The sequence below is a fragment of the Cetorhinus maximus genome, chromosome 19 (genome assembly GCF_964194155.1).
Source record: "Cetorhinus maximus chromosome 19, sCetMax3.hap1.1, whole genome shotgun sequence".
NCBI lineage: Eukaryota > Metazoa > Chordata > Chondrichthyes > Lamniformes > Cetorhinidae > Cetorhinus > Cetorhinus maximus.
This window is the reverse complement of record NC_135897.1, coordinates 29,350,971-29,368,061: the sequence shown is the minus strand read 5'-3', so window position 1 is coordinate 29,368,061 and position 17,091 is coordinate 29,350,971. Positions and strand designations below refer to the sequence as shown.

At 42.2% G+C, this 17,091-nt stretch overlaps 1 protein-coding gene across 10 annotated transcripts in view; it reads right to left on the bottom strand.

Annotated features, from left to right (window-relative positions):
• The window catches only part of LOC144693707 (beta-galactoside alpha-2,6-sialyltransferase 1-like), a 142,921-nt gene that overhangs the window by 31,848 nt on the left and 93,982 nt on the right, over positions 1-17,091 (bottom strand). For all 10 annotated transcript variants that reach the window (XM_078563630.1, XM_078563625.1, XM_078563627.1 and 7 more), the window contains 3 exons: positions 14,466-14,563; positions 10,800-10,901; positions 568-742 (listed from right to left, as the gene is read on the bottom strand). In XM_078563630.1, the coding sequence (XP_078419756.1) occupies positions 568-742; positions 10,800-10,901; positions 14,466-14,563 (375 nt within the window). The remainder of the gene's footprint in view (positions 1-567; positions 743-10,799; positions 10,902-14,465; positions 14,564-17,091) is intronic.

The window sequence follows — 17,091 nt, the reverse complement described above, 5'->3', positions numbered from 1 at the left end:
TGCTTGTTCAGAGAACCAAGTCCCAGGTTAGACAATCTTTTCTCATAAATCAGGCTTCTAAGATCAGACTTTCTCAGAATTTCTTCCAATAATCCTACATCTCTCCTGTACTACAAAAATGAAAACTGAAGGCAGCACTCCAAACTTCAACATCACCTTCTTTAACTTAAAAGATCTCTAGCCATATATCCCGAGTACGTTGCGATTTAATTGACATTTGCCATTTTAAAATGTTGTTGAGACTGCTCATTAATTTGCAACATTTATACCTCCTTCCACAATTAGTCCTGAAAGAGAATTATACTGGGTTCAATTTATTCCAATGTTCATTACACTGAATACAGATTGACAAAACCAAAGTCACTTGTCATCTTAAATTGATATATGCATGTATATTTTATATATACATATAACAAATAAATAGCAAGCTACAGCTGAAAAGGTAAGGGTTATATTACTCCACATTAAATAACATAGCACCAAACAGGAAAACGATCTCCTAACCAATAGCAAGTACATTAGTGAAGCACACAAAGTCAGCCCTGTTGCTGGCGACTGTTCACTCACCCATCATCCCAGAGGACGGAGGATTGCGCTGGATGTCTTCAGCTGTGTTCTCCTGCAAGATGTCCCAAAGCTGCCATTGCATCTTGGGGTTTATTATGTAGAAAAGCTGGTTTGGATTATCTTTACGATATCTTTTGTAATTTTCAAAGAAATTATAGTCTGGGTGTTTGAACCACTGTGGGAGAACATATAAATGCAGAATTATTGAATACCATGACATAGGATGGCACTTGTTCACTGACAAAATTATTGCTGGTCTTTCTAAAAATGAGTTATGCCATTCTGAATTACATTCACTGAAATCCCACCGTAGCTGAGTATTCTGTTAAAATAAAGCAGTTATAAGTCCATTAAAATTGACATAAGTAAGCCATTATTTAACCTTCACCTAGAAACATGATAGATGCTTTAAGAAGTCTAACAACACCACCTTTTTTGCAGCAAAGCACATAAGAATAACCTGAACAAGTACTTTCATTGTAAACCATTACTTCCCCATTGCACAATAAGTGCAGCATGCATGAATGCTCTCATGTGATAGGTCACAAAGCCAACAATAATAATACAGGCATGACTGGGGACCCAGTATCAATCCAAATTCAGCTGAGAGAGTTTAAGTGTAATTCGAATCTATCCTTACAGTGCAGATTCAAAAGTTGAGAACCACTGCACAAGCCAGTACATGTTCTATAAATGTTCCTTAATATCGTTATGTAGATGAAACAACACAGGTAAAACCCAATCCGATTTGTAACCATGCCTATCATCGAAAAGATCTTTATGACAGTCAACCAAATGGGAACTTAAATTTATAAAGCGATCTCGGCAATAATTTGCGCTCCAGTATGCCCATCATAAAGAGGTAGTCATTACTTCAGTGAAACACTATCTCCTGTTTATCAAGCAAAGGTTGCAAGTTTCAATTCATAAACCATGGAACTGCTCACACAAACTGTTTTTTGTGAATACAACTTTTAAGGTTTTGAGGATGGCCCAGACTGTAACATTTGGATCTGATACACTTAAGAGGGCAGCTGGGGCTGAAAATCCTAGACAAAAGGAATTGGTGCAAAAATGACTTGGCTAATTTTCTGATCTTCCTACATCCACTGCGATTCTGCATATCAGCAAACTAACTGTAAACTTGCCGTTTAAAAGCTTTCTGAATCGTCAGTGTGGCAAAACAATGTCACTACTATCAGCTACGGTTTCTAATGCAAGAGTACTTTCATTTCCTTCATTCCCATGCATTGAATTTTTGATCAACAGTTGTGTTTGTGAAATACTAGGCTAGCGATGAATTTTTTTTTTGATCATGTCACTGAAAAGTTCCTACTTTTTAAATTCGGAGATGAATAGGAGGCTATGCTGCTAGTTTCTGTTCTGAACGTGTTTGATTCCACTTCATACAGTGGATTGGAATTGTTGTTTTGTGGTACTTGCTTTTTTCTGGAAATAATGCAATTAATGCAATTCCTATTGATCTTTATGGATGTTCTTCCTTCTGTGGTGTTAGTGCAATGGGCCAAATGACTTCTTACTGTAATCTGATTCTATGGGCTGGATTTTCCCCAAGTCGGGATGACTCAAGGGCCCTTTAAAATTGGCAGTCAGCACATAATTCGGGTATTACCGACCCCATTCCTGGGAGTTCCGATTTTTAACAGGGCCTTCTAAGGGTGTGGGGGCTGGTTCGGGTCACAGGCCCATATCCTGCACTCCCAACCTGGCTGGCTCCATTGAGGGGATAGGCATGTCCTAGTCCTCGGCAATTTTCATGGGGTCACGCCAGCACCTCAAAGAGTCATGGTTCACAACCCCTCACAGGTGTCGTGAACTGTAGGCTGCATGAGGGGGCATTTAAAAGGTAAGTTCAAAGGTCCTCCTTGTGCTCCCCATGCCAAGTTATACCCCTCCACCCATCCCCTATGGCCTGTCTTATGCCCCTCCCCGCCCCATGCCAAGGTATAGGTATGCCTCCACAAACAGGGTAATGGATTTCTGGCTGAAAGTCCATACACCCATTAGAGCACTAAAACACCCCGGACCCCAGAAAAACATTGCTTGATTGACAGCTTTGGCTCTCTGATCTTTCTTGTCAATTTCACAATGTTTATTTACACAAGATAAAGAGTTTCAAGTGCTTGCCGTTTCAGCTATTAACATTTTAAAGGGTCTGGATGATTGAAGTGGAAAGTTATCAATGAAGGACTATTTTTTTCAAACCAGTTTTTAAACACATCCTACGTTCACTATAGGGTTCATTACTTCTATACAGGGTGAATGGGCATGGAAGTGCCATAGCTTGGCAGGGGGCATGAGGGGCCAAAGGGGTTGGTTTGAGGGCATGAGGGGCTAGAGGGGGGTGGGTGGGGTGGTATACCTTGACATGGGAACATGAGGGGCCATAGCAGTTGTTTGGGATACATAGCTTGCCATGGGGGGCATGAAGTGGCATGGATGGGACATGTGGAATGTGTGAGAGGCAAGGGCTGGAGGGCCTTTCTGGTTTTATTTTAACTGGGGCGGAGTTCCCCAGCATCAAGTCAGGCGTTTTAAACAGCCCACCTTGCATCCGGCAACCATTGTGGCTACCTCAGGACTTTTCCCAGGTTGACTGCAACGCATCCACCCTCCACAATGAAAATTCTGTTCTTGCAGGCACTTTCTCCCGAGGTGGGCCAGCTGAGCCTGGAATTTTCCCAGCTCTCATTACCCGCCTCAAGGGTGAAAATCCAGCCCTATGATTCGATAAAAGTGATTGTAACCATGGGCAGAATCTTCGGCTCAGCGAACGGGGGTGGGCCCTGCTCGCCGAGGCGTAAAATGACGCAGGGTGACGTCGGTCGTGCGTCCTGAAGTCACCGCGCATCATTTGGATTTTCAGTTCGGCGGGCGCGCACCAGCCAAACTGTCAAAGTAAGGCCTGTTAAAAAGCAATTAAGGCAATCAGCTGAGCTGCCCGTCCAACCTTAAGGTTGGCGGGCAGGCAAACAGCCCAGGCGGCCTTCGCATTTTTCATGGAACCTCATCCACGGGCAGGATGAGGCTTCACGATTTAAAATTTTCAGAAAAATTTTTATTAAAATTAATGCACGTGTCCCAGCTCATGTGACAGTTTCACATGAGGGGACATGTCATAAATTTTTTTTACAATACTTTATTAGACTGTTTAAATTTAAAACTAATCTCCCTGAGACACCTCTGTGCCTCAGGGAGATTTCTGTACTCCTTTTCCTTCAGCCCTTTCTTGATATCATGTGGAGTGAATGGAATTGGCTGAAGACTGGCATCTGTGATGCTGGGGACCTCCAGAGGTGGCCGAGATGGATCATCCACTCGACACTTCTGGCTGAAGATTGTAGCAAATGCTTCAGCCTTATTTTTGCACTGATGTGCGGGGCTCCCCCATCAGTGAGGATGGGGATATTTGTGATTTCTATTCATAACTTTCCGCCAAAATGAAATACTAACATGATCCTACCAGCAATTGCTACGACTCATGAATCCAAGTTGTTCTTGAGTTCCACAATAAATTAGCAAAACTAAAAGAATTCAGCCATGGTAACAACCTACAATACGATATAAAATATAAAGATCAGCTCAGGGCCCTTCTTGTCAAATTCCCTCCCCAGTCAATGGTTTTCTCCTCAGCCATGCCTTTGGTCAACTCCCTTACTACTATTACTGATAGTGGGGAGGAGTTGTGGGGGGGAGCTAGGACATACTGGGCACCATTTCTGCTTTAAAAGCTACCATAAAAAGCTAAAAAACTGTTTTGAAGCTTTAAGAATATAAGAAATAGGGACAGGAGTTGACCATTTGGCCCCTCAAGCCTGCTCCGCGATTCAATAAGATCATGGCTGGTTTGCTTGTGCTTCGGTTTCCACGTTCCCATTTAACCCTAATAAGCTTCAATTCCCTTGCCTAACAAGAATCTATCTACGATAAAAGCAAAAAACTGCGGATGCTGGAAATCCAAAACAAAAACAAAAATACCTGGAAAAACTCAGCAGGTCTGGCAGCATCTGCGGAGAGGAACACTGTTAACGTTTCGAGTCCGAATGACACTTCAACAGAACTAAGGAAAAATAGAAAAGAGGTGAAATATAAGCTGGTTTAAGGGGGGGCGGGTGGGTAGAGCTGGATAGAGGGCCAGTGATAGGTGGAGATAACCAAAAGATGTCACAGACAAAAGGACAAAGAGGTGTTGAAGGTGGTGATATTATCTAAAGAATGTGCTAATTAAGGGTAGAAAGCAGGAAAAGCAAGGTACAGATAGCCCTAGTGGGGGTGAAGGGAAGGGATCAAATAGGCTAAAAGGTAGAGATAGAACAATGGATGGAAATACATTTAAAAATAATGGAAATAGGTGGGAAAAGAAAAATCTATATAAATTATTGGGAAAAAAAGGGGGTGGGAAATCGGAAAGGGGGTGGGGATGGAAGAGAGAGTTCATGATCTAAAATTGTTGAACAATCTATCTACCTCTGCCTTAAAAATATTCAATGACCCCGCCTCCACCACCTTTTGAGGCACAGAATTCTAGTCTCACAACCCTCAGAAAAAATTTCTCCTCATCTCTGTCCTGAAAGGTTTTTAAAGCAAAAGTTTTAAATCAAAAAGAAAAAAGAATTACCTTAAGTACATCTACAGCATCAAGACCCAAGGGAGCAGGGCAGGATATAGCTTATGTACAGTAATTCCTGACCTGTTCTGTGAATGGTCTGTTACTGTCAATCATAAAACATACTGCAAGCTGTCATTTGATAGCAAAGAGTTTGAGTATTGCTGAAAAAAGTGATATGTCAAAGCTTTACATCTTGTACTCATCAGGACCCTTCATAAGAATACTGATATAAGGAGAAAACAACAACTTATACTGTATGTGAAGAGTGTGCTGATTAGTTGGTAAGTGGAACACTGAACAATTTCTCCTTAAACTCCTCTCACTTCCTCCAAATAAAAGGTGTGGCTATGGGTACCCGCATGGGCCCCAGCTATGCCTGTCTCTTTATGGGGTATGTGGAACATTCCTTGTTCCAGTCCTACTCCGGCCCCCTCCCACAACTCTTTCTCCGGTACATCGATGATTACTTCGATGCTGCTTCATGCTCTTGTCTGGACCTGGAAAAATGTATTAATTTTGCTTCCAATTTCCACCCCTCCATCATTTTCACATGGTCCATCTCTGACACTTCCCTTCCCTTCCTTGACCTCTCTGTCTCAATTTCTGGTGATAGACTGTCCACCAATATCCATTACAAGCCTACCGACTCCCACAGCTACCTCGGCTACAGCTCCTCACACCCCGCTTCCTGTAAGGACTCCATCCCATTCTCTCAGTTACTTTGCCTCCGTCGCATCTGTTCTGATGATGCCACTTTCAAAAACAGTTCCTCTGACATGTCTTCCTTCTTCCTTAACCGAGGTTTTCCACCCACGGTAGTTGACAGGGCCCTCAACCGTGTCCGGCCCATCTCCTGCGCATCCGCCCTCACACCTTCCTCTCCCTCCCAGAAACATGATAGGGTCCCCCTTGTCCTCACTCATCACCCCACCAGCCTCCGCATTCAAAGGATCATCCTCCGCCATTTCCGCCAACTCCAGCATGATGCCAGCACCAAACACATCTTCCCTTCACCCCCCTGGCGGCATTCCACAGGTATTACTCCCTCCAGGACACCCTGGTCCACTCCTCCATCAGCCCCTACACCTCAACCCTCTCCCATGGCACCTTCCCATGCAACTGCAGAAGGTGCAACACCTGCCCCTTTACTTCCCCTCTCCTCACCGTCCAAGGGCCCAAACACTCCTTTCAAGTGAAGCAGCATTTCACTTGCACTTCCCTCAATTTAGACTACTGCATTCGTTGCTCCCAATGTGGTTTACTCTGCATTGGAGAGACCAAACGCAGACTGGGTGACCGCTTTGCAGAACACCTTCGGTCTGTCCGCAAACATTACCCAGATCTCCCTGTCGCTGGCCATTTCAACACTCCACCCTGCTCTCATGCCCACATGTCCATCCTTGGCCTGCTGCATTGTTCCAGTGAAGCTCAACACAAACTGGAGGAACAGCACCTCATCTTCCGACTAGGCACTTTACAGCCTTCCAGACTGAATATTGAGTTCAACAATTTTAGATCATGAATCCTCTCCTCCATCCCCACCCCCTTTCCGATCCCTCCCCCTTTCTTTTCCAATAATTTATATAGACTCTTCTTTTCCCACCTATTTCCATTATTTTTAAATGTATTTCCATCCATTGTTTTATCTCTACCTTTTAGCCTTTTTCGATTCCTTCACCCCACCCCACTCCCACTAGGGCTATCTGTACCTTGCTTGACCTGCTTTCTACCCTGAATTAGCACATTCTTTAGAAAATATCACCACCTTCAACACCTCTTTGTTCTTTTGTCTGTGACATCTTTTGGTTATCTCCACCTATCACTGGCCCTCTATCCAGCTCTACTTGTCCCACCCTCCCCTTAAACCAACTTATATTTCACCTCTCTTCTATTTATACTTAGTTCTGTTGAAGGGTCATTCGGACTCAAAACATTAACTGTGTCCCTCTCCGCAGATGCTGCCAGACCTGCTGAGTTTTTCCAGGTATTTTTGTTTTTGAGTTGCTAAGTGGACTCTGATTGGTAGAGGTGTTGCCATGGAGAATGCACCAGTGGTGGTGACTGACAGTTAACTGCCTGGAATGGCAAGGTAGCTCAAACATTTGCGCAACAGGTGAAGCATGCTGCTTCACGCTGCTACTGTGCAGTAGCAACACAAGTGGTAGTCGGCATTAACAGGATGCTGCTATCAAGGCAAAAAGACCTTTTGTCTATCACACAAGTGAATAATGTGGTTACGAATTTCAGTGCCAGTGTGATGCTAGGTATGTAGACCGTTTGTCCCAAAGACTGGCAGGTCATATCAAACAGCATGTCCCAGCTGCTGTTCGCATTGAGCAAGGTGCAGGCCATACCCAACTAGCCTATGCTTGCAAAACACAAAACACAGTGCCCAACATTAGATGTGAATCAACGATTGGACAACATTTGCTAAAAAATCCTCAGTGTGCTAAAAATTACACTGCCAACCAATTTAAGATTGTCAGTCAGACTCGCAGTGTGGCACATTTGTGTGTATTGGAAGCTACATATATTAATACACAGGGCCCTGTTCTTGGCGGACAGAAAGAACACATACACACATTGCGCCTGTTTCAGCTAAACAAAATAAGTGACAGCCATTTGCTGACTCATTCTTCAGGGTAATGCCTTAACCAATCAGGGTCAAGCTGCCTGGTTTAAATTTCAAAACAATGCTTGTCAGTTAACTATCAGTCACCATCACTGGTGCATTCTCCATGGCAACACCTCTACCAATCAGAGCCAACTTGCCAACCAATGAGCACTCTCTTCACACAGTATAAATTGTTGTTTTCCCTTTATGTCGATATTCTTGCGAAGTGTCCTGATGAGTGCAAGACGTAAAGCTTTGACATGTCTCTATTTTCAGCAATGCTGCAAATTGTAGGGAACTGTAAGCTATACATGTGAAGCTTCTTTCATGGAGAGTGATGGCTTCAGCAATCCCCATCAACTGATGACTGAGGCTTGTCACATAAGCACAGGCTCCAATAAGAACATACTGTTGGAGACATTTTGAAAAATAGAAAATAATATCGCTTTAATTTAATCATTTTCTTGTAAATATTCTATTTTTAATATCTAATTTCTAATAGTAGGATCACAGATCAGTAAAGGGCAAAAGATAGTCAAAATGTTGATTTATTTTTTTGGTCTCAGCTCCTTTTACAGATATAGAAGCAAGTTGATCCAAGTGCATTATCATGGCTCAGAACAGTTCAAGAAGGCATCTTAAAAGTATTGAATGAAGAATACTAGAGGTAATTGTTAGAATGTTTGATTTCTATTGGTACCTGTGAGTCCTGATGTATGCTTACAAGACCCTAACCACAGTCCTTCAGGACACAGTGCAAGTAATAAAGACCACTTTGGTCTTTCATTTCCTGTGCCCAGTTTTGGTCTCTTCACTTAAGGAGGGACATACTTGTGTTGGAGGAAGCTCAGAGGAGGCTTACTAGGCTGATTCTTGAGGTGAAAGGACTGTCTTATGAGGAAGGGTTAGGCAGGTTGGGCCCACACTCACTGGAGTGTAGAAGAATGAGTGATGATCCGACTAAAACATAAAAGATTCTGAGGGAGTTTGACAGCGTAGATGTTGTGCCAATGCTTCCTTTCTTGAGGGAATCTAGAACTAGGGGGCACAATTTAAAAATAAAGGGTCTCCCATGTAAGATAGAGATGAGGAGGAGTTTACTCTCTCACAGTGTCATTAATCTTCGAATTTGCTACCCCAGAGAACAATGGAAGCTGGTTCATTAAATATATTCAGGGCTGAGTTAGACAGATTTTTGATCTATGAGGAAGTCAAGGGTTATGGGGAGGGGAGGGTGATGGAAGGGTGCAGCCAGGAAAGTAGGGTCATGGCCACAATCAGATCAGCCATGATCTTATTGAGTGGCAGAGCAGGCTCAAGGGGAAGATGGCCTACTCCTGCTCCAATTTCTTATTTTCCTTGGTTCCAGATGCAGGATTAAGTTTGTGGCATATAGTATATCTGTCTAAAACTAGAACTTCTTTATTGTTCAGAACTCCTAGGCATTCACCAAGAGGTGATCTCCCGGATCCATATGATAGATCTAGGATAAGATTGTGTGCTGGATTTGCAGCAGAGTTAGATCCAGCTTCAACTACAGCCAATGAAGAAGTGATAAATAAGCAAAATGATTCAGTGTTAATTGCAAATCCATAAACCAAGATTCATTTCAACGTTCCACATGTGGGAAAGAATTAGGCAAAAAAAAATCTAAGATTTGAATAGTGTTCATGCTTTACCTTGTTTTTGAAGTTTTAAAGCAAAATAAAATCTACTATCACAGTATTTTAAGGGGATCTTCTGAGTTGTTAATTAAAGTGCATCAGCAATGTCTTTGAACTGTTACAAGTAATCAGATTGATTCAAACATTGAATTTAAAAAGGTTTTCCTTTGTTTTAACATACATCATCCTTCAACTTGATGAGCAAAAGATGAAATTTAAACAAATTTTGGGGCCAAATTTCTTCTCCAGGCCTTATTGGGGACCAGCAGGTGTGAGGGCAATGGGTGTGTTTCATGCCCATCTCTGGCCCATTGTTCACTTAACTGCTGGTATTTAAGGCTTTCTGACTACTGTTGGAGAGCAACAGCCAGCAGGCCACAGTTTGAAGACCATGCTGGGCAGGAGCAGAAATGGGTCACCAACTGTTCTCATCTCAATTCTTTGTGCTAGTCCCTGGGGCCCCCAAAGATCCTCCAGTCCATGGAGAGTCATGGCATAAGCTCCACCACCAAGTTTGTTGGGGTGTCCCTACACGTGGGAACGCCACCCTCCAACCTCACAAATAACTATTCTGGACGTGTATCTACTCCAGTTAGGAAGAGCCCCGAAAATCCCAGAGTATTGTTGGGAGGGCAAAGTCCTGGCAAAGTTAGTTTATGCCACCATTTCTTATCCACTGCAACTGGAGCTGACTTCCCCATGGTGTTCCCCAGGTACACCAAAGAGGAAAATATGAGGGTATTGTGAAAAAGGACGTCTCCACCCTTCTCCCCAAAAGACTGACTTGCACTAGAAACGCAAACGGGCTAATTTATTGTTTTTAAATGGTTTTCCCTTTTAAACATTTCTGAGTCATGCTAGTGTATAGTTTTGGCAGCAACAACCCTCCAGTGTCTTGCTAATCTGGCATGTCTTGGTGTGCGAGCCTGGACTGAGAGTGTTAGCAGGTCCTCCCTTTGTGGACAGCATCACCTGGCGAACTCAATGCTGCCCTCACTGAACAAACACACACACACACGCACGCACGCACACACACACATACACACACACGCACGCACACACACACACATACACACACACACAAAGTCACTGGATGATGATCAGGAGGTGGAATCTTGGATGATTTTATATTTAATGTAACTACTACAAAGCTCACATACCCCTCCCATTCGTAGGTAACAATGCTCTCAGTGCCTGTCCCAGGTAGGCGGGTAACCATTTTGAACTATGACCACAGCTGTGGGCAGGGTGCAAAAGTCAGTTTTTTCCCCCGAATTCCTCCAGAAGGTAAGGGCGTACTTTAGCAGGTTAAATAAAATCATACCTCAGTAAGATTAGCTGAATACGGCGCTGGATCCCACACTAATAAGGTGCCTGTTCTGTATAAATTGTTATCATGAAACTTCAGCTCTTGCCTCGATATGACCTAGAAGGAAAAGATCTGGTTTAACATGTGCCAAACGTGTAGATAACATCTATCTCTGTCAATCAGGGAAGACCAAAATAGATTGTTACATACCCGATACATAAACTGAATTCATCACTTCTAACAATCTATACTGCTTGACAAAAGAAACCTTTAAATAATATTACCACAGAAGTACTTATAATTGATCCTTGGGAAGTTGGTGGAGAGATTCCCGAGTCTCCCACTATAAAGAATAGTTCACCACAGAAATACAGACCCATCAGAATACACAGTGCAACTAAAGGTTATTCTGTATTTTTATAAAATGAAATGTAAAGCTGCAGTGTCCCATAACAATTAAAGAGATGTTTTATTTTAATGACACAGTCTGCATCACAACCAGTGACTTAATGCACAGCATCTAATTTTCCCTGTTCCCAAAACTTCCACATGCGACACATTAAGACACACTGACAATCCCAAAGCCATCAATGAATGTGCTACTGAGAATACTATGCTACTCCTAGACCCCATAACCACATCAATCACCAGTCATAACATCTCCATTTAACACTGCTTTCTTAAATTTTAGAAAGACAAATTGAAACCATAGTTGAAACAAAAATATGGAAGGCAGGAAATGTAAAATATCTCTAATGGGTGAATTCTAATCCAAAATCCAGTGATTTCTACAAGGTTCATTAGAAACAAGCCACTGGGTGGAATGTCAGATCCAGTCTCTTCACAGTAGCAATGGGACACTGCAGCTTTCAAAGCAACTTTTAAATCTGTAAATTTTCACAGCAAAAAAAATGTAATTATAAAAAATTCATCAACTTATAGACCAGGATTTTCCGGCTCCAGCATGGTGGGTCAGCCAAAAGTCCATTGACTTTGGCAGGACCAAACGATCCTGCCCATATTGTTAAAGAGTTAGAGCAGGAAATTTATGCATGTCGTGGCTGATTTTTATCTCCACCAGCTGCTGGTTGCCTGATGTGCGTAAGGTTAAACAAATGCTCTGTAGGCATGTCAGCTCTTTAGAAACCCTTGGCTTTTTAACTTTAGAGCCCCAGTTTTAACCGGGGCTGGAATAGGAGCCATGGAAACTGTGGTGGACACATATGTTTCCCCTGGCTCTACATTCAGGTAAGCATAACATTTTGTAATTAATCTTTTGGTGGCAGCCTGCAGGATTCCTTTAAAGAATGACTGGCTTGGCTGCTTTTGTGTGACAAAATTAACATCACCAATGGTGCATGCTGCACTCAGCCACGTAGGCAAGGGGCCAAACCTTTATTTAAGGCACTAAATAATCAATGAAGCATGTCATTCAAAAATAGGTACCTTAAACATAACAGCTCTAGATTACAGAAAAACAGCATTAAAATACCTCAGTTCATTGATGCATGGGGTGCTTTATCCTGAAAAGATAATTTTTTAAAAAACATAGTCTCTGAGTATACTATATAAACAAACAATAAGGTATAGCTGTAACAAGAGTAAATGTTGCATAAATTAATCCAAGCTCAAGCACAGGAGAGATTGTACTGAGAAACCATCATCAATTCCTCAGCTAATGATAGTTATATCTATGTAGCTCTTATTGTCACATACAAGCATTTTCTGAACGTATTAGAATGAGCCTTCAATACAAAATCTTTCAGAACCCATTTGCCTCCAGCAGATATTCCAAAATGTTTCTTTGAGGGACTCATGTTTGGGACTAATAATCAAATGTTTGGCACCCAAAACTCTAATGTGTGTTGGATGCCATCTCCCCACATGTGGTTAGCTGGACTAGATCAGCCTCTGCCACAGGGTTAGTTAAGGGTCAGAGGGATGCACCATAATGTGGTTGGAGCACCTGAGTAGCATTCCAGAGCCACAGCACCTGTTTGGAATAAGAGCATAAGAAATAGGACCAGGGGTAGGCCATTCAGTCCAGTGAGCCTGGTCTGCCATTCAATAAGATCATGGCTGATCTGATTGTGGATTTCGCTACATTTTCTTGCTTCTCCACCACCCACCCACCCAACCCAATAACCCTTGACTCACTTGTAGATCATGTTGAATGGGTGAAGGAGGGGTGGGCAGTAGAAAAAAATACTTATGTTCACCTCCAGGGTGCTTCCAATGGGGCCTCTCCACTTTCCTCCTCCTTGCTCCCATAACCACCAATGGCCAAATGAGGAAAGGAATTGTTGTTCTTCAAATGTGTTCCAATGGTCACGTGGAAGCTCTTGACTGGTCGCTGGTATCTGACATTCTTCGACCTCCTCCCCCAGCAACTCCCCCACCCCCCTCCCCCAGTATGTCAAGTATTATTACCAGGAATGCTATCAAATTATGTAAATGAGCTCAGCTTGCATTATGGGATGAGGTTAACTCACTTAGGTGCAATCATGGCCTCAGGAGCAATGGTCCCAGGATAGAGCCATCACATTACATTATTAGCACCAATATATCCTTCAAAAGCGAAAATGTGATAGGGGATGCAAGAATATTAATCACTCGACTTTGAAAGACTCATTTTTTTGAAGAATTAATAGAAGAGATCCTAAGTTGGGATCACCTGGAGAAAGTAGGTGGGAAAGCCGAAGGCTTGGTTTCACCTGCAGTTACATAGTCAACTTTCCGCTTTCAAGTCCCATTGTTGCTTAACTCACTGCGACCATATAGATGCCTCTTCAGCCATTGCATAGAAAACTACCCGACATACTACTGCCATATAACCTACCTTTAAATTATTATTTTTTTCTCTTGCTTTGTGTCTGCCACATGATTCAGAGGTGAGTTCCAGGGACATGGATGTGGGAAGACCACTTGAAGGAGCACCATTGCTACATTCTTACTATTCCAAGTATTGGTTCAGTGATATGCATCCCATAGAATTTAGGTAGTATCTTTTAAATGTATCTGTATGTTTGTATTTTGTTTTTCTTATTTGTTCATGGGATGTGGGCATTGCTTGCAAGTCCAGCAATTTGAGAAGGTGGTGGTGAGCCACTTTCTTGAACTACTGCAGTCCATGTGGTGAAGACACACCCACAGTACTGCTAGGGAGGGAGTTCGATGTGCAGTGTTATTGGAATATTTTAGACCCATTCTAAGTGAAATTGTGTTAGGATTCTTAAAATATCTGTTCGCCATTGCATGTTGTTATCTCCTCCCCTCTTATTCTGCACACCAAACAAGTGGGTAGACTACAGCTTGTTCCCAAGCCACTGTCAATGCTACTCTTGAATCATCATCCAGGAGGTGCACAAGATGAAGCATCAATTGACTTGTGGGAAAAGGATTCCTCCTTGTGGGAATTTGACTCATGTCTGCTCACTCCCTCCCCTATACCAGGTGTGGAATGTGGGTACGAACCAGCATCTCTGTAATGCAGCACATCACTACAGCAATCTGCCACTTTTCCAGGCTGCCCGTACATGACCGTTCTTCTGCAGCTGCCACTCCCGTGGCACTGACCCGTTGTGACTCTTTCGTAATCCTGTAAAATACAATTGTAACGTACCACTTTGCTGTCGAGCCCTAGATTTTTTCCATGTCGCAGTCAACCTTGCTTGACGTTACCTGTGAATTAACTATCCGAATTGTTGTGCGTCTCCCCACATCAGACTCAAATCCTATGGTAGGTGCCCCATTGAACCTCAGAACAGCGTCATGGGCATCTGATAATAAGAGAAAGTGACAAGTAGATTCCAAATGTTTATTTCTGCTTAGACCTTTGATCACTGAATTATCTATTTGCAAATCCACAGGGATATTTAGGGAAATTTTCAAAGTTGAATGAAGTTGTGTGCAATTCAATAAATAGTTCAATGCTGGAGCTGACCTGTTGACACATGAGAGTTGATGTATTAAAGAAATTACATTTTCTAGCATTGTGAGTGCAATTGTTTGCCAAATCTCGGCAGCCAATAATCCAGTGTAAATTTAGAATATGTTGTTTATGTAACTAAGAGACAGAGTGGATTGTATAGAGTTCGATCATAATACAGTCCCATCTTCTTTTGTGTCCTCGTAGACTGACCTTCCATGTGTTTTGGGGCTATATTCACGGTCTACACAGCTTGTTGGAGATGGTATTCAATAATACTCCTGTCTATTCTCTTGCTTTCCAGGAAGAGAAAGTACTGGAATGCTCTTAAAAAAGGGTATCCCAGCCTCCACAGTTTAAGCGAAAAGTCTGACCTGGCAACTGACCATGTTGGGCTGATTGAAAGCACAAAGGTAAGCAGCTAAGGAACTATTAGTACATTCTTGCATCCCATGTAAAATGTGCTGGAACATTCCTGAATTGCATTTCAGGAAACCACTAACACTGAGCTGGGCTGACTAGGTCTTGCAGATGTTTATTCTTAATGAATGCTGCTTAGAACCCGCTGCCATATTTTCTGCTTCTTAGAGAGACAATGAGAGAAAGTCCAATCCCCATTGTTTGTAATGGAAAAAAGCAAAGAGAGTCAAGTAATGACAACCATTTCTACTTATATGGTGCTGTTAAGATAGGAAAATGTCCCAATGTGTTTCACTGAAGCACAATTTTAAAAATGCACAACAAGCCAAAGAAGGATATATTATGAAGAGTAGCTAAAAGGAAAGGCAAGGAGAGATAGCAAGAGAGATTTATATGAGAAACAGATAGGGAGAGAATAAGAGGATGAAACTGAGAGCATGAAATTAAGGTGAGAACACAAGAGAATAAGAGAGAAAAATAAATAATATTTGGGAATGAGAGGAATAAATGAGAGAAAATAGGACAGATAGTCAGGGACTGAGGTGGGCAGATGGAAATGCCAGGAATCAGCAAAGGAAATGAGGTGATGAAAAAAAAATCTGGCAATCATTGCGTTAAACTTTTAAAAGAAATCAGTGTACTATTCAAATCGGAGTGGGGAATTGTAGGAAGTAAATCAGTGTGTTGATTCTAATTAAAAAAAATCCAAGAAAATGTTTCCAAACATCAGGATCTGTTAACCAACTTTGTATTTGCGTTACAATTGTGGTGCTACTGTAAAGCATTGGATACCAATAATAACAGAACTGTATAAATGTAGAAGTGTCAAAGTGTGTAGGAATGTAGAAGAGACAAGTGCAGTTCATCTGGTAGATGTCAAAGTTTGCAAAGTGCTGTGCATATCTCTTTCACATGTCTTTCAACAACATTTCTCTGCCAAATATCTGTCCAGTTGAATCCCCCAAATGAATTCTTAGCCACTTTCTCAGTGAATGACCTATTTCCTTATTATCAGTAGGCTATGCAGTTAAATATAAATGGGATTACACCCAAGAATGATCTGGTTGCATTTGGTTTTAACTTATTTCTTTGCAAAACTTGGCTATGGGCAGGCAGTTTGGCTGGATATTCCAACTTGATCAGGTCCAACTCAAATAGAGTACTGTTGACGTTTCGAGTCCTCATGACGTCATGAGGACTCGAAACGTCAACTGTGCTCTCCTCCGCCGATGCTGCCAGACCTGCTGAGCTTTTCCAGGTATTTCTGTTTCTGTTTTTGTTTTGGATTTCCAGCATACGCAGTTTTTTGCTTTTATCAAATAGAGTACTGTTGCTTTTTATTACTATTCATTCATAGGGTGTGGGTGTCGCTGGCTAAGCCAGCATTTACTGCCCATCCCTAATTGCCCTTGTTCAGGGGGCATTTAAGTGTCAAGCACATTGCTGTGGGTCTAGAGTCACATGTAGGTCAGACTAGGTAAGGAAGGCAGATTTCCTTCCCTAAAAGGACATCAGTAAACTAGGATGGTTTTTACGACAATCAACAATGGTTTCGTGGTCAAACTTTTAATTCCAGATTTTTTTTTCTTGAATTCAAACTTCACCATCTGCCATGGTGGGATTTGAACCTGGGTCCTAGAGCATTACCCTGGATTTTCTAGAACGCTGGTCCAGTGACAATACCACTGCCTCCCCCTAACATCCACAGCATCTTGGATTCAGGGTGCTGCTAATGGTGACAATCGTCCCAATGTGTGGAAAACTCAATTATGCCATAAAAGATTTAACATGAAAGCAAAGTTAGCTTAACATTTATTTCTTACCTAGTGAGTTGGATAATATTGGATACTTTTGGGAATGACAACCAGAAATTACTCCCTTGTATCTATGTGAATGCAATTCCTGAAGTTCCCAAATGCACCAAGATGCCCAAATCATTTCTCTGCCAACTATAAATAA